The sequence below is a fragment of the Acomys russatus genome, chromosome 19, assembly GCF_903995435.1.
Source record: "Acomys russatus chromosome 19, mAcoRus1.1, whole genome shotgun sequence".
Classification (NCBI taxonomy): Eukaryota; Metazoa; Chordata; class Mammalia; order Rodentia; family Muridae; genus Acomys; species Acomys russatus.
Genome location: NC_067155.1, coordinates 30051644 through 30073278, shown reverse-complemented (window position 1 = coordinate 30073278; position 21635 = coordinate 30051644). Strand labels below are relative to the sequence as shown.

Sequence of the window (21635 nt, the reverse complement as noted above, 5' to 3'; positions counted from 1 at the left end):
AGTCTGTGTTGGAGTCTAGATTTTCAGGCAAGCTTGCTCTTTGGTATATCAGGGGGCTCTATGCCCAAGATCTGGAAGGGAATGTGGTGGTGAGGAAGGGAGTAGTGTTTGGGAGCAGTAAATAGGAGAAAGGATTCTGTTACTGGGCTGCCTCCCTATGGTTCCTGTGAGTGGTGGGGTTTCTGGTCCAGCTGAAAGTCTCTGCCTAAGTATACTTATCTGGTTTTCTGATTACCTTGGCCTGCACCTGATCTTCAAACTGTTGTGGCATGTACCACTTCTTCTGTCTGTCCTGTACTCCACCAGTCTTTTGACCGTCTTGTCCTCTGTTCTTGTACCTTATTTTCTGAATAGAATGGCCTGGTTTTTTTGCAGCAGAACTACACCAAATTTAGGGCCAGAAGAACAGCAGCAAGAGAGCTATCAATGGTGTAGGTCAGAGAGAGTTCAGTAGAATGAGTCATTAGTAGCAGAATCTATGGGGTGGGTCAGTACAGGTGGTGGGCAGGCCATTCACCTCTTCTGACTAGTATGGCCTGTCCCTGAGCAACCAAAGTACACTGGAATCGGGGGCCCAGACAATTTTTAATATTATCCATTCTAAAAAGGTATTTGAATCACTACAAATATATAAGTAGTAATCAAGAGGAGGGACTAGAGCAATCAGGCAGCAAAGAATGCTCCAAGATAAGAGAAGATGTAAGAGAAAAGAAAACTCAGACATAAGAGATTATTCAGGATGGAAAGCAGAATATTTAGAGATAAAGGACTTTGGGATCATTTTACTGTAAAGAGGCAGAAGTTATTATAAAATATGAGCATTTATAAATCCAGTGCAGTATCAATTGCCACTGAGCTGACCTGAAATGTAGTAACTTGCAGTAACAAAATTAATTAATGAAATCTCTAACTCTGGGGACTGGAGAGATGGCTCAGAGGTTAAGAGCACTGACTGCTCTTCCAGAGGTCCTGAGTTCAATTCCCAAAAACTGCATGGTGACTCATAACCATCTATAATGTGATCTGATGCCCTCTTCTGGTATGCTGGTGTACATGCGGCCACAACACTGTATACATAATAATAAATAAATCTTAAAAAAAAAAAAGAAATCTCTAACTCTGACAAGTGAAAGAGATTGGGGAAGGCACATATACACATGCATATACAGATTAATGTTTAAGTCAGGACATGTTGAGAAGGCAAGGAATGGAACAGAGAAGGGCAGCTGCTGCACTTGTGACAATTTCAGTTCAGGGCTTGCACGAATGAGATGAACAAATTGTCAGAGGAAAATGTCACCAATCACAAAGGAACTGAGTTCTTTCCTATGTGATGGGTACCCAGCAGCATGAGTGAAACTGCCTTGTGCAGTGGTTTGACTACTGTAGAACCGGAGTGAGCTCCTAGCGCGCCCTGAGAGAACAGCAACAGTAGGTTCCTGGAGACAAGAGAGAGAGAGAGAGAAATCAACGCCAGGGTGACTAAATGAGCAGAATTGAACATTTGGAGCAGAATACAGTAGGTGTCGAAAGCACACAAATGTTCCATACCTTAGGAAGGTCAATTAAGTTTCTTGATTTGGTTGGGAAAGGCACTGTTTTTCAGGTAAACTTCTGTCCCTCCTGAGTTTTAGCAGCAAATGTTTAAACTGGTGACATGGCTGCTCCACGATATGAGTAATGGAAAGGTTTTTATTCTGCATATGAAAGAGAAAGTATATCCGCATGCACACGGAAGAGTCCAGAGCAGAGGGGGAAAAAAATAAATTGAGCATGGAAAGCAAATTGGACCTAACCATGAGAGAAGCAAGAGCAGAGCAGAAAACCAGATACATATAAAGGAGAATAAGCACGTGGAGGGAATACTAGCCCATGGATGGTGTAACAAGGAAGGAAGTATGAGGCGCTAAATTACTAGCATGGACTTTGAAATACGTTAAAGGTGATTGTGATGCTGCGGGAGCATGGAAATCAACATGATTTGGTATGCTTATATATACAACAGGTAGCCACTTGTTCCTTCTTCCAATGTTAAGACAAATGACACCTTTTGCTAAAGGGGAGCCAGAGTCACAAGTTCATGAAGAACATTGGCTTTTATCTAAATGGCAAAACTCCCTCTGTTTTCCAGGTTGAGCCAGTTTCTGCAGAATTGAACTCCCCTTTTGGAGTTTTGAGAATAAAATTCTCCTTCAGGCCTAACAGTATCTGTGCAAAAATAATAAATAAATTTTTAAAATGTGAGGATTTTGAAAAACTTACAATGTCCAACAAAATTTTACTAAGAGTGTGGATGGTTAATTCAGACACCTAATGGCTTAATGGAAATAAGCTCAGCAAATAAATTTTGTAGCTAAATTGTAAAAATACATAAACAGAAACAGTATGTCACCATATATGATTAGAAAATGCATAAATATTTTAACAAAAGAAATACCAAGGCAGAGGCTTGTGTATCTCCATCAAATATAAATACTCACACATCTCTTAATGCTACAGCCCTCAACACTTGAGAAAACAGATGAACTCTGTCCACATCCCACATCACACTATGACAAAATTTCCAACAGATGGCGACCCTGTAGGCATAGGGTTATTGTGTAAGTTTAAACTCTGATTTTTCTGTCTAAAAGTTATATAAACTCTGTTCCCCAATAGTCCCTGTGTTATGCCAATAAAGCAGCTTACAGATAATTGATGAGGAGGGAGAGAATAGGGATGGACTTCCTGAGAGCCAAGGGAGGGAGATTCCAGGGGAGATGTCAGAGGAGTGGGCCAGGGGGAGAAGTGCAAGGAAGAGAAGAAGATGGAGCCAAGGAAAGATACAAAGTGAAAAAAAAAACAAAACAAAACAAAAAAGTAAAGATACAAAGTGAAAGAATGGATGTTTGCTGTGAGAAAGACAAAACAGCTAATAATAGAGCTAAACTGTTCAGATTGTGTTGTGAAGCCCTGTATTCTAAGAGTCTCAATTATTATGTGTGATAGCCAGGTTAAGAAATAAGCTAAGGAAGCAAGCACTGTTTTATACACATAACTTCAAAAGAACCCTATGAAGTGCTGACAGGTAGCACTCTCCCACTCCAAACTTAGCCCCGTCCCTTCAACTTGGATGCCAGGCAAGCACTGTGCCACCTCCCACAGACTGATGAACTCAGGAAGTCTTCTCAGACTGGAAAATGTGAAGCAGGCAGCTCCGGAGGAGAGGGTTTATTCTTCTTCTTATAGGATGTTCCAGGTTCTGGTTGGACTACAAACACTCACAATAACTCGTTTACGAATCAACAACAAATAGCCTCCAGACTGGATCTCAAACATTATCCCCTGATCTGAAACCATATATATTGATGTAAGAGAATTAGGGGTTCTGCTGTGCTACAAACAAAGGTTGACTTAACGCTACATAAAACAAGTCCATTGAAAACACATGAAATTAAACTGAAATTTCAGAAAAGATGAAATAGAAATGCCTGTGAAAGATTTTTTTTTTAAGGTATTCAGTCTCCTTAGCAATCACTGAAATACATATTAAAACTTCTTTGAGATTTTATCTTATTCAAGAACACGAGTTACCACAAATGCTGGAATTTATGTAGGTTAAGTAGAGCACGAACTTGTATATGGAAGTTCTTGTGAAGGCTCCATAAAAATGTGAAAAGATATCTACAATATTCTTTATGTTTATCAATCCTAGATATATACTCAAAGTACAGCAAACTCTACTGTAAGAATTCTTGATCATTCATATTCACTGTTACTCAATACACAATAGCAAAGAAATGGAAACAGTCATTCACCAACACAAAAATGGATGCTCACTGTGGTACATGTACAAATGTGAATTTAATTCAATTGGAAAAATATTATTATGAAGTTTGCATGTAAAGGTAATGCAGATGCAATAAGACAAAGCCAAAGGCTTACTTCCATAGCCAAATTCTAATTTTGAATCTTCACATATCTCAACTTACAGAAATACTCATGTAAATTAGAAAATTGGTAAGTTGAAATGGAGAGGGCATTTCATTAGAGGGAAATAGAGCACATAGGGTAGGAAGATGGTAATGGAAATCCTGGAATAGGAGGGGTTATGGGCGAGTGATAGGAGAGCAGACTAGCAGACAGAGAGTGTCAAAGAAAAACTAATACTAGGAACTCATAGATAACTTTATGTAGTCTATAAATGTAGAATCTTCCTAAATGATATACATATATAAAGAATTTAAATGAGTTATTCTAGTGCTGAGGGATAAGGCCCCTCCATGTTATCATAGACCATCAAGCCAAAAGGAGATCAGCTATGGATCACCTCTTTTAAGTTTGATGACTTTGAAGTCCTATTGAAGTCATAGGACATGGAAAAATAATACTGAGTCTCAGGTGGCAACTTTAATCATAGGTGCTAGCATCCACAGAGCTGAAAACATTTTACACACACTGGTAAAATAAAATGTACTAACCTGTGTAAGCCACTGGTGATTTCAGAAACCTAAAATTATGAATGGCAGTGAGTGACATGACCACTGGTAGAAAATCTTTATGGTGTAATGGATATTATGTGGGTAATACACAATATTCTTTTGAAAATTTGTTCACTTTGATTGTAGCCCCTCCCCAATCATCTCCTGGTTCCATCCTTCCTCCCTCATCCCCCCTCTCTCCCTCCCCTAGTCCTAAGAGAAAGGGGAGTCCTCTTCTTCTAACATCTGAGGTCAACTTATCAAGTGTCATCTGGGCTGTCTGTATCCTCATTATCTGTGGCCCGGGAATGCCACCCTTCCAGAGGGAAGTGATCAAGGTGTGAGCACCAGAGTCCGCGTCAGAAAGAGTCCCTACTTCCCATATCATGGACCCCACAAGGAGACTGTGCTGTCTTTCTGCTACATCTGAGCAGGGAGCCTGGGTCCTCACCATACATAGTCCTGCCTGGTGCATCAATCTCTGCATAACCGTCCTCCAATGCTCAGACTGTTGACTCCATTGGTCTCCTTGTGGAGATCCTGGCCCCTCCAGGTCCTTCTATCACCCAATTATTACATAACACTCCCTAGGCTCCACTCCTCAATTTGGCTGAGTCTCACCACGTGCTTCAAGGCCCTGCTGAATGGGATCTTTCAGAGCGCCTCTAAGGTAGGCTCCATCCTGTTCCTTATCTTCAATCACTTCTGGTATCTATTTGACCTTCTGAATGAGAATTGAGCATTCTCCCTAAGGGCTCCTTTGTTATTTACCTTATTTAGGTCTGTGTGTTCTAGCATGCTTATCCTGTGCTAGGTGGTTAATATACGCTTATAAGTGAGTAAATACTATGTGTGTCTTTCCAGGTCTGTGTTACCTCCCTCAGCATGATCATTTCAAGTTCCATCCATTTGCCTGCAAATTTCAAGATTTCATTGTCTTTAATGGCTGGGTAGTATTCCATTGTGTAAATGTAACACAGTTTCTTTATCCATTCTTTGGTTGAGGGACATCTAGGTTATTTCCATATTCTGGCTAATGTGAATAAAGCTGTAATAAACACAGTTGAGACAATGTCCTTGTTGTACTGTGGAGCATCTTTGGGTGGAGGTCCAGGACTGGGAATAAGTCCAAAGGTCCTCCATATGCACAAATTCACATATACATATGCATGCTTTCTCACATGTACATGCGCTCCTGCACAAGCAGAAATACTTTCACATACATATATACAAAAAATAAAAAAATGTTGTTTCGCCCCACTAAATTTTGGTGATGTTTTTGTACATCATGTGAATTTATGTATCATTGAACACTACAGAGTTGTACATATATGTATTCATGGATGCCTGATCCATGCACATGAAAGTGTAGATATGTGCATCTATGCACATGCATTCAGAGACCAGAGCAGGATGTCATGTGACTGGTCTATTATGCTCCACCTTAGTGTATTGAGACAGGGTCTTGAGTAGATGTTCATCACTTCTGTTAGGCTGTCTGGTCAACAAGCTGCCACAATTTGTCTCCCAAAAGTGACATTACAGATACACATAGCCATGTCCAGTTTCTTCTTGGGGTTCAGGAGATCTGACACTCTATTCCAGCCTCCACAGGCACTGCACACACATGGAACACAGACATGCAGGTAAAACATTCATACACACACACACACACACACACACACACACACACACACATATGCTGAAGATCTAGAAGTCTCCTCTCAGAACCTACTTGGAAGTGGGAATGACCCAATGAGTAAAGCAATTGCTTTCTGTTATTGTGTATTTTTCTTTTGCCATAATAAACACCACAACAAAAGGCAACTGGCAAGGAAAGGGTTTATTTCATCCTAAAGTTTAGTCCATCAAGGAAACCAAGGCAGGAATTCAAGGAAATAGCTTGAGGCAGAAACCTTTGAGAGGTGCTGCTTAGTGGCTTAGTCTCTGGTGCCTTCTGCTCACCGGTTGGACATCCCAGGCCCACCTGACTGGGGATGGTGCTGTGCTTTCTCCTACCCCTAATCAACCAGCAACCTATAAAGATAACCAAGCTCACCTTCCAAACACAAATACCTGAGTGTGGTTGTTTGAATAAAAATGGCTCCATAGACTCAAATATTTAAATTAGTCCCCAGGGAGTGGCTGTTGTGGAAGTTTTGGGTTACATGTAAATATGTTTTTGAGATATGAGGTCTGATCCAGTTTGTCCACAGCTGATAACTGCCTCATGAGAAGGTAAGTGATCTTTTTCAGCTAGGAACTACCTTTTGTGGGTGTTTGGTCTTTGCCAGTTGGGATAAATGCCAGACCCAGACAGACACACGACACGGGGCTCCAATAAAGAATGCTGCCTGTGTTTCCCCCCCACCTTACTGCTCCTGGTTGCTGTTGATTCAGTTTAGCGATAAGTTGCACATATCCTGAAAGGAGGATTGGACTTGCCCCAAGGAGCCTGACAACCCTAAACAGCAGGATATAGCTAAGGAAAACTACATCCCTTCTCCCTACTAACCTATCTCTCCTACTGGTGTTGGGGTGTTGGAAGGAACTGAGGTGGAGAAGAGAGGAGATATAAGAAACCCAAAATAAAAGTATACTTTAAAAGTACACTAACATGTGGCACTATTTAAATGGATTAAAAGAACTAGAAGGTGTGGCCTTGTTGGAAGAAGTGTCACTGAAGGTTTCAAAATCCTATGCCAAGCTCAAAGTCAGTCTCTCTCTCTCTCTCTCTCTCTCTCTCTCTCTCTCTCTCTCTCTCTCTCTCTCACCCTCCTCTCTCTCTCTCTCTCTCTCTCGCTCTCTCTCTCTCTCTCTCTCTCATGTGTGTGTGTGTGTGTGTTTGTGTGTGTGTCCGTCCATGGTAGCTCTCAGCTAACAGAGCCTACATGTCACCATGCTCGTCGTAATGATGGTAATAGACACAGCCTCTGAAACTGCAAGCAAATCCCCAATTAAATTATTTCTCTTATAAGAACTGCCCTTGTTCATGTGCCTCTTCAGAACAATAGAACAGTGACTAAGACAGAATTTGGTACCAGGATCTGGGGCATCACTGTGACAGGCCTGACCATGCTGTTTGATGGGGGAATATGGAAAACTTTGGGACTTTGGACTAGAAAAATGGTTGGGTGCTTAATGGGCCACCCTTGTAGGAGCATGGAAGACAGTGCTAAGGGTACTGTGAACTGTAAGGCCCAGATTTAAAAAAAAAAAAATGTTTCAAAGGGAAAGAATATCAGTGAGTGGCCTAGAAACCATTCTTCTGATATTTTGGCAAAAAATGTGGCTGCTTTTTTACCTTTGTCCTAAAAATCTGCCTGAAGCTAAATTAAAAACTTTTGAACTAATGGACTTCACAGAGATTTTAAGGCAGCCTTTGTTACTTTTTCAGGATTATGTTGCTTGACTATTAAAGGCCATTCAAATGCTGATCTATAATGAAAAAGAACAAGCTGAGCAAGGAAAAATTCAAAATATACAGTTTGAGGAGAGAAGGAATACCAGGAATGTAATGTTGGGACCAAGTCCGGTGCTAACAAGATAAAAACTTTAAAGAAAAGCCTGATACTAAATTGAGTGAGAGGATTGGTGATCTCAGGCCAAAACCCCAGCCAGCAGAGCTCCCAACCTGTGAGAGGAATTAAAGGAAAGCTTAACCAGTGAAGGAAAAATAAAGACCAGAAAGCTGATGCAGATGTAGTTAAAGAAGGCGAACAAAGCCGGGCGCGGTGGCGCACGCCTTTAATCCCAGCACTCGGGAGGCAGAGGCAGGCGGATCGCTGTGAGTTCGAGGCCAGCCTGATCTACAAAGTGAGTCCAGGATGGCCAAGGCTACACAGAGAAACCCTGTCTCGAAAAACCAAAAAAAAAAAAAAAAAAAAAAAAAGAAGGCGAACAAGTTCCAGGCCCAGGAAGCAGTGGAAGTTGGCAGATTCATCCGTGTGGTTCTGGCTGCAGAGTCAAGGATACAAGAAAGAGGTTGTGGAATCACCCTTTGCAACTAAGAAGAGCCACTGAGGCCAGGCCTGTGTCCAAGGTGTCCCTCCATGGAGGCTCAAAGAGGTCACTTCATCAAGCTGTGAAGGTGAAACCTGGATTGCATTGGAGATGGCAAGATGTTGGAAGGAACAGTGTTGTTGAGATATCCGCCAAGGAAAGCCAAGGACCAGCCCAAGAGAAAGAAGTGTTTTGCTGTCAACAAAGCTAAAAGGAGTTGGAGGTCTCAAGAGAGCTTTGACATTGGACATGGAGATGCAAAATTTGGAGTTTGCTCTGCTGGTTTTCAGTATTCTTTGGTCCAATATTTTCCCCAATATCCTCCCTTCCCTCCTTTTTTGGAATGGTAATGTACATATCCTGCCCCACTGTATGTTGGAAGTACATGTGACCTGCTTTTTCCTTTTGATTTTACATGGAGTTGAAGTTCAGACTGTCATGAGTCTCAGAAGAGACTTTGGCGCTTTAAGGCCTCTTGAGACCGAGAAAGACTGTAGTCTTTTGAAGTTGGACTAAATGCATTTTGATTTATAATATCGTCATAAGCACTTGTTAGCCCTTCAAGTAAGTTATGGTGGAATGTGTTTATAATCCCAGCACTAGAGAGGCAGAGGAAGAAACAGGCAGATCACTGGGGTTTACTGGCTGCTCAGCTATGAGAGACCCTGTCTCACAATGAATGGTAGACAGCACTTGAGAGACAATATCTGAGACTGTCCTCTGAACTCTACCCTCTCATATGCATGTGTATGATGTATGTACTCTTGCACAAATAAACACTTACACCCTTATGTATCTGCACACATGAATACACACACACACACACACACATACATGCACGCGCGCCCGCTTTCCCTTAAATTTAGCAAATCTCAAAGCCATAGACCCACCCAGACCAACCTGGATACCACACAAAAATAGTCTGAGATAATTTATTCCAAATTTTAATATAAACAAGTAATTTGCCTGTATTATACATGCAGAACAATTTCAGTCCCACCTCCCCCCCCCCCAAAAAAAAAAGGCATATTCTGTACATGACGCTACTTGGCTCTTGTAGGAAAACATCACTGTGCTTTAGGCGGGTTTTGTGTTTCCGAGTTTTCTGCAGTGCTGTGGCATATTTGATCCCATGCCGCTGAAACATGGGGTGTAGCCACCCAGGCACACGAAGGGGCAATGAGCAGCAACTTTGACACAAAGGATAAGGACCAAACAAGCCATTCCTGTACATGTGAATGGGGACACACACACACACACACACACACACACACACACACACACACACACACACACAAATTTGAGGGTCCTTCCTTCCTTCTCAAATAATAACAAGGATCCCAGGTCCATGACCTAGTTCTTAACAAGTTTTGTTTCTTTATTTTAATGGCCCAAAAACAGATAATAACTTGACCAGAGACTCATTCTGGATCCTGATTGGTATCAAGTGAGCTCAAGCACTTATTGACCTCCATTTATTGAGGACTACCTGAGAATGCATACGCCTTCAATCATGACCTCTTAAAAGACCATCATATTATTTTGTGTAGTTTAAACAGCAATGATTATCTGTTATTCCTGTTACCCAACTGCATCTCTTGTGTAAATTCATATTCTGAGGAACGTTTTGAAAGGTTTTCTAAAATGACTATATTATGTACACCATTTAAACAAAAACAGTGTTATTCTTTTCCCATGTCAAAAAGCCTATGTTGCCAAGAATTCGCCAGCTAGCATCCAGAATACATCCATCTATCACGCAGTACAACAACCATTACTAGAATCACCATCAGTCATTCACCAAGATTGCTAGTATGGACCAGGCTCTCACAGTGATACTGTGCACCGGGCTTCAAATAAAACTACATTCCTTAACCCAATAATCACTCTGCATGGTAGACTATCTGTCCTGGGTAATATAGTTAAGGGTGACTTGTGCTTCTGTTGGTGGCATCACTCTCAGCAACCACAGAGGCAGACATGCAGCTCAGCTCTTCCTGACAATCTCCACATCCTCCCAAACTGTGCTCAGCCTGAATCCAGAAAACCATCAGTGCTCCTCCTTCCAGCCAGCTTCAAATGACAGGGAAGCATCTACAAGGGCTTCAAGAACATGAATTACTTCCTGATGTATGGTTGGCATTACTAAACCAGACAGGAAACACGTCTGCTGTTATCCTAGAAGAAAGGACTCCATGGCTGTCACCATAATAAAAAAGGATTTAAAATGAGACGTCTTCCAAAACACACAAGAAGAAGTGTCAATGTAACTTGGCTTTGTTGCTTTTTTTTTTTTTTTCTTGCACCCATCACTACAAATTTGCAGGGTAGCCATGATTTTCTAGGCCCCAAGGTTCTTTTTTTTACAAAGCTAACATCTTCTGAAGTCAAAATGAGACTCATGACCCAAGAGCTACTTGTTTCCTTCCCAGCAACAGTAGACATCAAAATGGAATTGGTGGAATCCTTTTGGTAGGGTCACTTGAGTTGGTGCACCTTTCCAGAGAATATTGGGAAAGAGTAAATTTCCAAGGATAGTGACCTAAATTGAAAACAAGTATGGCAAAGCTTGATAACAGGAGCCCTGCTGACCCTGCCTTGATTTCTAGAGTTCTCAAAATTGTACAAGGCCAAACAGTGTCAACCAAACCCCAGCATGCAGTTTCTATTGTATTGTTTCAGACATGCCCAGGAAACTGATAGGTTTTGGATTAGGATTTCCCCCAAAATACCTTCACATTGACTATTTGTATAGGAGATGCTGACAAACACCCAAAGCCTCGTGGGTCTGAAAAGGATAAGAAATAATGGCCAGAGAACCCAGAGTGCCTTTGCATTTGTGTCTGGAGGATTTCTCGTGACAGCTGCAGGTGATGGCTCACAGCCTCATCAGTTAAAGGGACAACCACCATTTGCCAAAAGACCTTAGGCAGGGCCTCACAGAGAGGCTACATCATGTGGCCTAAAGTGTGGTTTGTGTGTGAGGAGCATGCTATCAACAAACAGGTTTTTATAAGGAAGTTAAACTCAGATATGAGGGAAGAGAAGAATCTGGGTTCAGAGGAAGGCTCTAACTTCTTAATCCCAACTCTCTCCCTCAAAATTCTTTCTAGTCTCTGGCATTCAGAACTCAACTGGGACACAGCTCCCCAACTCAGAACATAATGCAGCCAAAATCCCAAAGCCTCAACGTCTGTTACTGAACCACACCCTAACAAGACACTGAGGTAGACTGTGCTGAGGAAAAATAATAATAACATGACCCACGCTCACCTGTTTTATTTTTCCTTGATAAAAAAAATTTACATGCACACCATTTTTTTTACAAAAGTGATTAAGAGTGATTTTATATATATTAAAATAAATACTTTCCCCAGTAATATAAGAAAATCTTTTGAATTAGAAAAATGTGAAAATTTCTGCTAGAGTAGCATTCAATCACTACAAATTTACTGTGAAAAGAAAAAACAAAGAAAAAATACCCAGAACTATGGTGTCTTCCACTGATGCACACACCCTCTATTTACAAGGTGATTTGCATAAAGGTAACTGTAACTCTTGCTCCTTGTACCAATCCTTGAATCATCTGGTAACATTTTTACATGCTGCCCTTTTTCTGATAAAAATTTGACAGCAATTGGCAACCAGGGTTTATGTCTACTTGTATTCTCAACCCAAACTTAGGAGGATTTTGGGAGTGACCATTATATCTTTATCTCACATCTCCTAGAGGAGGAGAAGAAAGGTATCAAAGATTTCTGGGGAAATGCACGCAGAAAAGAACCTTTGGGAGGATTTTGAGTTCATCATGGTTGTTTGTTTCTTTCACTTGAGCAGCTTTGGTTTTATGCAGAAAAGAAGCCATGGGTTCACATCCTTTCACAAGTTCTTGGTGGTGAGAAGAAAGTCTCTGATGTCTTCTCCAGACTTTAGACTCTAGGGACTAAAACATAAGTACCTGAGACATAGACTCAGGTACTACACCTGGCCCAAGCTGACGTCCCTGGGCACCAAGAGCAGCTGTGGGAGTTTAGCATGGAAAATAGCCAGATACCACAAAGATGGAAGAGACCAAAGGTATTCCAAGGGTACATCTCCTTATATATTGCTTAGTGTTCTCAAAGCCCATCTGTGTCATTGGTCTTTGGGATCTGAGTTTGCTATGTTTGTACTATGACTGAGCAAAGTGTAGGCCTTGAAGACGTGAGGTACAGAAGCAGGGGGAAAAAAACAAAACAAAACAAAACAAAACAAAAAAACAGATGAACACAGGTGTTCTGGAAGGCCAGCTCAGCTCCAAGGAACCACCAGTGTATCCAAGCAAGAAACATTCAGTGGTTCTTGCTTTCTGAACCAGTCAAAAATCCAGTTACCCACATATTCCACAAGACCTCACTGAGTCCTAAAGGGCTAGCAGCTAATGTGGTATAATTCCCAGAAAAAAATACATATTTCAAAGACCAAACACAGAAGGACTCATGCATTGTCCTGCTTCCCCACACAAGCAGATGTGCCCACTACTTGTCGCACTCCCAAGGAAATAACTTATTAGGCACAGGGCAGAGATTCCATAAACATTAAATATGTTACAAATATATTCCCAAAGTTGTTGTCTCACTTCCTTCGTGTGCGTGTGCATGTGTGTGTGTGTGTGTGTGTGTGTGTGTGTGTGTGTGTGTGTGTCCTTTGCTTTGATTGATCTTCCAAAGATCCTGGATGAATCCAGACCAAATGGTGTTCCCTGTTTTGTTTTGTTTTTAAACAAACACCAATGGGAAGGGAAAGACACCTGAGCAAGACTTCTGATGTGACTGAGAAGAATCTCTGCAAGGCACAGACTCCCAGTTAATAAGAAGGAAGAGGACAATATGAGGTTGCCCACTCCCGAGCAGCAGGAGCTTCATGAGCCAATTCCCCAAGCATCAGTCCAGAGAATATTTAACACACACATACAACCCCCATTCCACCCTGTGATCTCTAACCTGGACGCAACACACACAGACACACACACACACAACTGCACAAAGGTGTGCACATGGGCACACACTTAGCACTACACACCCTTTCCCCAAATAAAATATGAAAGCAGCAGCTATTGGTCAATTTGAGGAACTGATTTTGTGAATGAGGAAAAAAAAAATAAACTAAACTAAAATAAAATCCTTCTCTCGGATTAATGAAAACTTCTCAAAGCCCAACCCTGCAAAACACGTCATTCTAGAACCGAGTTCCATAGGTCAGGTTTTTCCCCCTGTCTTTCTCCTTTGCTTTCTGACTTGTGCTCCATAAATAAATTCTGTCTTTGACAACTAACTATAACTCAGACACTAGCAAGAAAAGAAAATTGTCTGTAAAAGCAGATGCAGTCTTTCATTCTGTGAGGAAAACAACAACAACATCCTTGTTTGATAACCGCAGATGGGGTGGAGGGGGAGCCGTGGCAGGACCAACCCCTCTAAGTTCACAGTTAGCCCCTCTAACAGGCTCGCAGGGCTGGCAATCACACTTGTGTGTTTTTAGGTCAAAGACAAACAGAAACGTGTATGAACTATTTCTGAGCTCAGTTTCACATCTGGGTAGAGTCCTGATAATCCTGAGTTTCCTGGAGGTGGTCAAACTAGGGAAGAGTTTTAAAGAATAAGAAAGAAAAGAAAAGAATCCCTCCCTGAGAAGGTGCTGTTAGGAAGGGTTTGACCTGGGCAGAGTGAGGACACGCCCGTTCTTCTTGCCCCCATTCATGTGGGTGTAGGGGATGTGTTCGTCGTAGGTCCTTTTGATGCTCAGAGAGGACCCTCCCTCCCGGCCCCCAGCCTCTTCTCTCTGACAGTGTGAGGACCGATCCAAGGGGACACTCTCCATGTCCTCAAACTCCATCTCAAGCTCCTCACTCTCAGGAGCCTTGTTCTCCTCACTGTAGAAGAAGGAAACTTCTGGAAAGCTGGGGTGGAGGTCATCCTTGAGCAAGTTGACAATTTCCAGGAAGGTTGGCCTCATCTTGGGGTTGAACTGCCAGCACATGCGCATCAGGTCAGTGCTGTGGAGACAAGAACCAGGGGGAGTGAGTTTCAAGGCATAGGCAAGCTGCGCGCGCGCATACACACACACAAACACACACACACACACACACACACACACACACCAGCCATGCCCTGCCCACTACAGACCACATCCAGGCAGTAGGAGCTCTTGTGTTGGCTGTGGCTGCATGTACTGTCAAGGCTATGTCAACAGTTCTAGCGGGATTGAAAGACCACTTTGAAAAGCAAGCCAGAGAGACTTGGTGATGCAGGCCTGTCATCCCAGCTACTCTAGGGGCTGAAGTCCGAGGACTGTAAATGCAAGGCCTCACGGTTTCGAGTGACTTTCAAGTCACTCTGGGCATCTTAGTGAGACCAGTGCCTATAAATAAAGAGTACAAAGAGGTATAGTGCTCAGTAGAGGGAGAAGGATGGCAGAGGAAAGTAAAGAAAGGAGTAGAAATAAAAAGGAAAAGAAAAAATAGGGAAAGGAGGGTATAGGCATAAGGTTACTGTGTAATTCAAATGCTGATTTCTATAGCCCCCATATCTGGTTGCAAACCTTGTTCTGAGAATCTCCTATCTCAACATTGTATAAACTCTGCTCCCCAATTGTTCCCTGCTATACCAACAAAACAGCTTACAGCTGATCGCTGAGCCAAGGAGAGAATAAAGCTGGACTTCCTGGCAGCTAGGGGAAGAAAAAGTAGGGGATTCAGTAAGGGGACTGATCCAGGGGTGGATGTCCAGTAGAGATGAGGATGTCCAGGAAAGAGCTCAGCAAGGAAAGTCACAAAGTGCAAGTATCTCTGGGATGTACGCTGGGAGGAAACCAGATTAGCTTAGAGGGCTAAGAATGGAGTTAATACTGCTCAGGATTGTGTTGTGACACTTGGTAAAAATAATGGAGTCTCAATTATTTGTGTGATAGCGAGTTAAGAGAAACACTGAGAAACAAATACAATTTTGTAAAAAAAAAAAAAAAAAAAAAAAAAAAAGCAAACAAAAAAGCAGGAGAGTCTGGGTAGGGAAGAGGAAAGAGATGAGGGAGGGAGGGAGAAAATAGCATAATGGAGCCCAAGAAGCTGTCAAGTGGGAAAAAAGGAAAAGTTTAGATTAGGTTGGGGTGTGCACATGCCTGTGTGGGCTTGTTTTGATTGTTAATTGATGTGGGAAGACCCAGCTTCTGTGTGGATAACACCACACCTTGGGCAGGGGCTCTTAAACTTCATGAGAGGAGTGGCAGGCTGAGAGCAAGCAAGCAAAGATCCACATATTTATCTTTCTTTGTTCTTGACAGAGGACGTGATGTGACTAGCTGCTTCGAGTGCCTACTTTGACTTTCCCATCAGTGACCCCCCCAAAAAATATCCTGCTCCTCACCCCCCCGCTAAATTGCTTTTGGTCATGTTTTACCATGGCAACAGAGATATTTTTAAAAGGACAGAAATTGGGCAGGCACTATACTGTACATCGTTTATCACCATATGCAGCTCCTGTCTCCTGTGCCTCCGCATTTGGTGCGTTTGATTCCTGCCTGGGACTGCTTGCGAAGGCTTACCTGTACCCAACAGTCATTCTCAGCTTCAGGGCTGGCATCCTTGAGCTTTGGCAGGGGCAACTATATGGGCTGAACACGGGAAGCCAGCTCCCAACTGGTGGGCTATGCAGTATTTGCAGGACTGAGGTTAACTGCTGCCTCACATCCTTATAGGCTGACCCCACCCCCACCCCAAGAGCCCCAGGATTCTACTCTGCTCAGCCCAGAGCATTCAGAACAAGAACCAAGGGCTCCCATTCTCATTTTGACCTCTTCCTTTCTCCCATGTAAACTTGCCCTAGAGCAAATTCAGACTTAGACTCAAATCTGGCCTCCTGCATGTGTTTATAAAGTTTTACTTCACAGGATGTTGGGCTGTGTCTTAGATGCCCTCCAAACACTTAGTTGTTGATGCAATAGTGTTCTGAGGTGGAGTTTTGGGAAAGTGATTGGATCATGAGAGTGCGAACCTAGTCAATCAATGACACCATCAGTGGATTACAAGAAACTCTAGGAGGAAGGAACTTGCTGGAGAAAGTAAATCCCTGGAGGCTTGTACTTCAGTGTATATTTTACCTTCAGTCTCAGTCTCTGTGTCTTCCTTCCCAGCCATGATTTTTTTGCTGCACCACAGCTCTAAGCAGTGGAGCTAAGAGAGCATGGAGTGAGACCTGAGAAACGGTGAGTCACAGTAAGCCTTTCCCCCTTTAAGTTAAACTCCTCAGGTATTTCCTAGCAGTGAGAGTAAGACACGTGGCCTCATCCATGCATCTACACAACATCTATAACTGTGTTCAAGCTACAGCCACACAGGGCCACCATGGTGTCAATATTTACAACAGAGCCTTTGAGGAAAGGTTGCGAACCTCTGCCCTGGGGATTAACTTCCTTTCCAGTAGCTATGATGATAATACGCCTCAATAAAAGGCAGCTGGGGAGAAAGAGCTAATGTTAGCTCACAACTCCAGGCTGCAGTCCATCAGACTGGGGAAATGAAGCCAATGGGGACCTAAAGCAGCTAGTCACACAACGTGCACAAACAAGAGCAGATAGCAAATGAATGCATGCATGCTTGCACAGCTTGCTTGCTCTGCTTCAAACAGTCCAGGACCCCCTGCATAGGAAATGGTGTCGCCTACAGTGGGTGACATCAAGACAACCGCCTGCAGACGCTCCCACAAGGCATCTAGACAAGCCCTCTATGAGAATATTCCAGATTATGTCAAATTGACAATTAAAATCATCACAGATAAATTCCCCAATTCTTAACCAGCCACAACTGCTCTTGGTTAGGAGAGGGCCTTGCAGAGGCAATGTTCAGAAAACTGTGAACGTGTAGAGATAAATACAAATGCAAATCAAATGAAAGCGGGTGCGTGAAAGACACAGAGACGAAAACAAATGTTTATAAAGCTTTGACATGCAAAGTTGGCACATGGCTCATTGGTAAAGTGCTTGCCCCTCAAGCCTGAGAACCTGAGGCAGGTCCTCAGAACCTACATTTAAAATGTACACATTTACAATCCCAGTGCTAGCGAGACAGAGGCAAGAAGATCCCGGCAACTCGCCGGCTAGCCAGCCAGCTTAGCTGAATCACTGAGTGCAACACTAACGAAAGGCCACGTCTCAGTGGAGGTGAATGGTACTTCTGAGGAAGACGCCCAGGGTTGTCCCCTGGCCTCTATACATGTATATATACACAGGTACACACAAGTGCATTTAAAAAAAAAAAAAGATGTAAGAAACTAAACAAACGGCCCAATAGTTAAGAGCACTTTCTTCTCTTGAAGATGGCTCAGGTTCAGTTCCCAGCACCCATGTATTGACTCACAGCCACCTATAACTCCAGAACCAGGGGACCTAACACCCTCTTCTGGTGTACTTGGGAACCAGGTATACATGTTATGTACACACAAACATGTAGGTAAACATTCATATACCTAAGATAAAAATAAATCTTTAAAACAGATTTAATATGCAAATGCATACATGTAGACTGCATGACTCAGCACAGTCACACATATATGCAAACATAAGCACACATGTAGGCACTTGTGAAAATGTAAAGGTGTATCCAAGATAAAATATGCAAACATAAGCCTGGATATAAAGGCATGCTATAAAGCACACATGTGGGCATAAGACCTACAAACCCAACCCATGCATATATACCTGAGATATACAGATACAAAATTATACATAATGTGCAAAGCCTTTTGAATAAATTCCTCACATTCTCTAGATCTTTTCTATACTTACAGTCTCTCAGGACAATTATCAGGTGGATCCAGATAGCCTCCATCCATGACAAATTTCAACACCTGTTCATTAGACAGGCCTTGGTAAGGTTGTTCAGCCAGGCTAGTGATTTCCCAAAGGACCACCCCAAAGGACCTGCCAATGACAATAAAGAGCAGTTAACAAAACACACAAGTGTCAGTCTCTCTCTCTCTCTTTCATATATATATGTGTGTGTGTGTGTGTGTGTGTGCGTATATGTGTATACACACACACACACACACACACACACACATACACATTCCTTCCTTCATCTTTTGACTTACTAGAACTTTGTTGACCAATGATTAAAGCACTTGATGGACTAAGGGAATAGCTCAGTTGGCCAAGTGCTCCCCACCAAAGAATGAGTACCTGAGTTCAATGCCCAAAACAAACAAAGAGCTTCAGTGGGCAAAGGCCAGAGGTAGATCCCTAGGACTGATATGGTGGTGGGAGGAGAGAACTGACTCCCACAAGTGTCCTTTGATGTTGACAACTGTGCTGTGGCATGTTCCCCTTCAACACACACACACACACACAGACACACACTGACACACACTCACAGATAGAGATTTGTGTTATAATTCATAAATAAAGTCTTTTAAGACCATCCTCAATCAATAAATACAGGTAGCCATGTAAGACAAGCCAGACAGAATCACCTTCATTTCTCTATGTGAAAGGCAGGCTTCCCTGATGATCACATTGATGGGACCCCTGGGGGAACTCAAGCCAATATCCATGCATCCATGCATAACTCACCACATATCAGAAGAAGCAGTGAAGACTCCGTCCTTCAGGGACTCGGGTGACATCCACCGCACAGGCAGCAGACCCTTGCCCCCTTTCCGATAGTAATCAGTCTCGTAGATGTCTCTTGTCATTCCAAAGTCTGACAACAAACAGTTCACATGTTTTAGGCCAGCACCCTAGCATCTTCAGTGCCCCGTCACTTACAGCACCACTAGAGGTCCTGTAGGAGCAGGGCAAATTCTCCAAGAGGGGATGATAGGGGGGATCATAATGATGTGGACGGAGAATAGGGCTGCTGATTAAAGGGAGGGAAAAGGAGCTCTGCCCCCAGTGATAGAGAGCCAACAGCCTGGCTTGAAGCTCTCAGCAACTCATCCTTCCTACTCCTTCCCCAGTGGCCCAAACAGACCTCTTTCCTTTTTCCAGACAGCTTGTTACTCCCTTAGCTAAGATGACCCTGCCTTTTGTTTACATTCCCAAGTAGTGGGCAAGCAAGCCTTTCTGCCTCTACATAATCAATATCATCTCCCATTGTCCTTGCCCAATCCAGGCTCACCTCCCTTTCTCCCTCGCGTATCCTCGCACTTGGAAATATCACACTGTGCAAGGGCACCTATGTAGACAGAACCATACCCCTTCTTATTCCCTCTGTTTTGTTTCTTTCTTCCTTGAGACAAGGGCTCAGTTAATCCAGGATAGCTCTGGACTTGCTATGCAGCTGAAGATGACATGGAGCTTCTGATCTTCCTGCCTCTATCTCCCCAAGTATCTGAATACACGCACCACAACACCTGGGTGTTGTGGGGGTTTTCTTGGAAGGTCATTAGGACCTACAGAATCGTGCCCTACCTTTCTTCACTGGGTCATATTCCAGTGACGCCCATTGTTACATAAAAGAATATCTCTTGGAATCACACATAGGTTCACCTCCCTATCTGCCTCCATAACTAATGTGTGTACTGGGGAAGGGGATCTTTATAGGACTTTGTGTCTTCCTGATTCTCAATGGTTGTGTAGGGGAGAGGCAAATCCTATGATGTACAAAGCCCTTAAACACCTGTTTCTTGGCTTTTAGCTCAACCTCACATCTCATGGTCCTGGGCCCTTCTACGCCCATCCTATCCACACACTCCAGTCAGCCATGTGGGCCCTCAGCATCTGCTTCTGCAGTCTCCTTCTTCAGCATTCTATGGCTCAAACTTTGGTCTTGTCAGAACCTGTACAACTAACTTTTAACTGTCACCTTGACACAGGCTAGAGGCACCAGAGAGGAAAGCCTCCGCTAGCTCAGATTGACCTATGGGCATGTCTATGGGGGATTGTCTTGATAGCTAATTGATACAGGAGGGCCCTGCACACTGTGGGCAGCACCATGCTCTTGGGAAAGACTCTTAGGCTGTATAGGAAAGCCAGCTAAGCCTGAGCCAGAGCAAACCGCAAGCAGAATTCTTCCATGCTTTCTGCTTCAAGTTTTTTCTCTGACTTTCCTCAGTGATAGACTACACGTTGAAACAAACTCCTTCCTCCACAAGTTGCTTTGTTTACTTACTTACTTTTGATAGAAACAAACAAACAAACAAAAACTAGAAGAGAAATGTTAGCTTCTGGCTGGGAAAGTGCCCAGCAGTGAGTGAGCAACATGAGGACCTGAGTTTAGAACTCCCAGATACCCCATGCCACCTGCCACCCACACCCTGTAAAGCATACACACACACACACACACACACACACACACACACACACACACTAGAATTCTAAGACACACCTCCAATTTTGACAGTAAAATCATGGGCAACCATGCAGTTTCGAGCTGCCAGGTCCCGGTGCACAAACTTCTTGGCATTTAAGTATGCCATGCCATCAGCAATTTCTGCTGTCATCTGAATCATTTCTTGCAAGGTAGGGGGAGGGCGGCCTGGGTTATTCTAAAATCAAAACAGGGGTTGCAATTAGCTCTCTGCTGCCATCTATATCATCTATTGCAGGGTAGGGGGACAGTAGCCATGGCTATTCTAAAGTCAAAATTGCATTTAGCAACATTGGTATACTTAAGAGTAGGTACACTGCTAGGGACCTAGAGGCAGCTCACATCAGCATCCGGCCGCAGAGAACGAAGGTGACTCTTCAGATCTCCATGAGCCATCAATTCCATAACTACCAATGTTGGCTGGCCTTTGGACACCACCCCAAGGAGGCGGACCTGCAGAACAAGCATGGAGGTGAGTCAAAGAGGGTCTAGGTTGTATTTCAATTCCCCATGAACTCTCTGGTGTCCACGGCACACAGGCACTCCTGTGCTTGGATGATCAGCCCTAGTATGAGGGAGCAAACAGACCCACTCATATATGCAACATCCCAAACAAATCTCACCTGCATAATGTTCCTCCATATATAAATCTAGACCTTTGCAGCCCCGGATTTCCTTAGCCTGTTTCCTCCCATGGTTCAGTCTCACATCCTTTTAAGACTTTGCTCAAATATACTATGCAATCCTCTTCCTCTCTCTTTTTCAATTCCCGTTAACATATTTTCCTAAAATGCCACCACTAGTTTGGGAACTGTCCTCCCCACAATAGAATATCT

The 21635-nt window shown here is 43.1% G+C and overlaps 1 protein-coding gene across 3 annotated transcripts in view; it reads right to left on the bottom strand.

Moving 5' to 3' along the window:
• Positions 1-13902: 13902 nt before the first annotated feature.
• Positions 13903-21635, bottom strand: part of Insr (insulin receptor) — a 126964-nt gene continuing 119231 nt past the window's right edge. For all 3 annotated transcript variants that reach the window (XM_051162934.1, XM_051162936.1, XM_051162937.1), the window contains 5 exons: positions 21142-21252; positions 20818-20977; positions 19062-19191; positions 18279-18413; positions 13903-14496 (listed from right to left, as the gene is read on the bottom strand). In XM_051162934.1, coding sequence (XP_051018891.1) covers positions 14142-14496; positions 18279-18413; positions 19062-19191; positions 20818-20977; positions 21142-21252 — 891 coding nt within the window. In that variant the 3' untranslated portion in view covers positions 13903-14141. The remainder of the gene's footprint in view (positions 14497-18278; positions 18414-19061; positions 19192-20817; positions 20978-21141; positions 21253-21635) is intronic.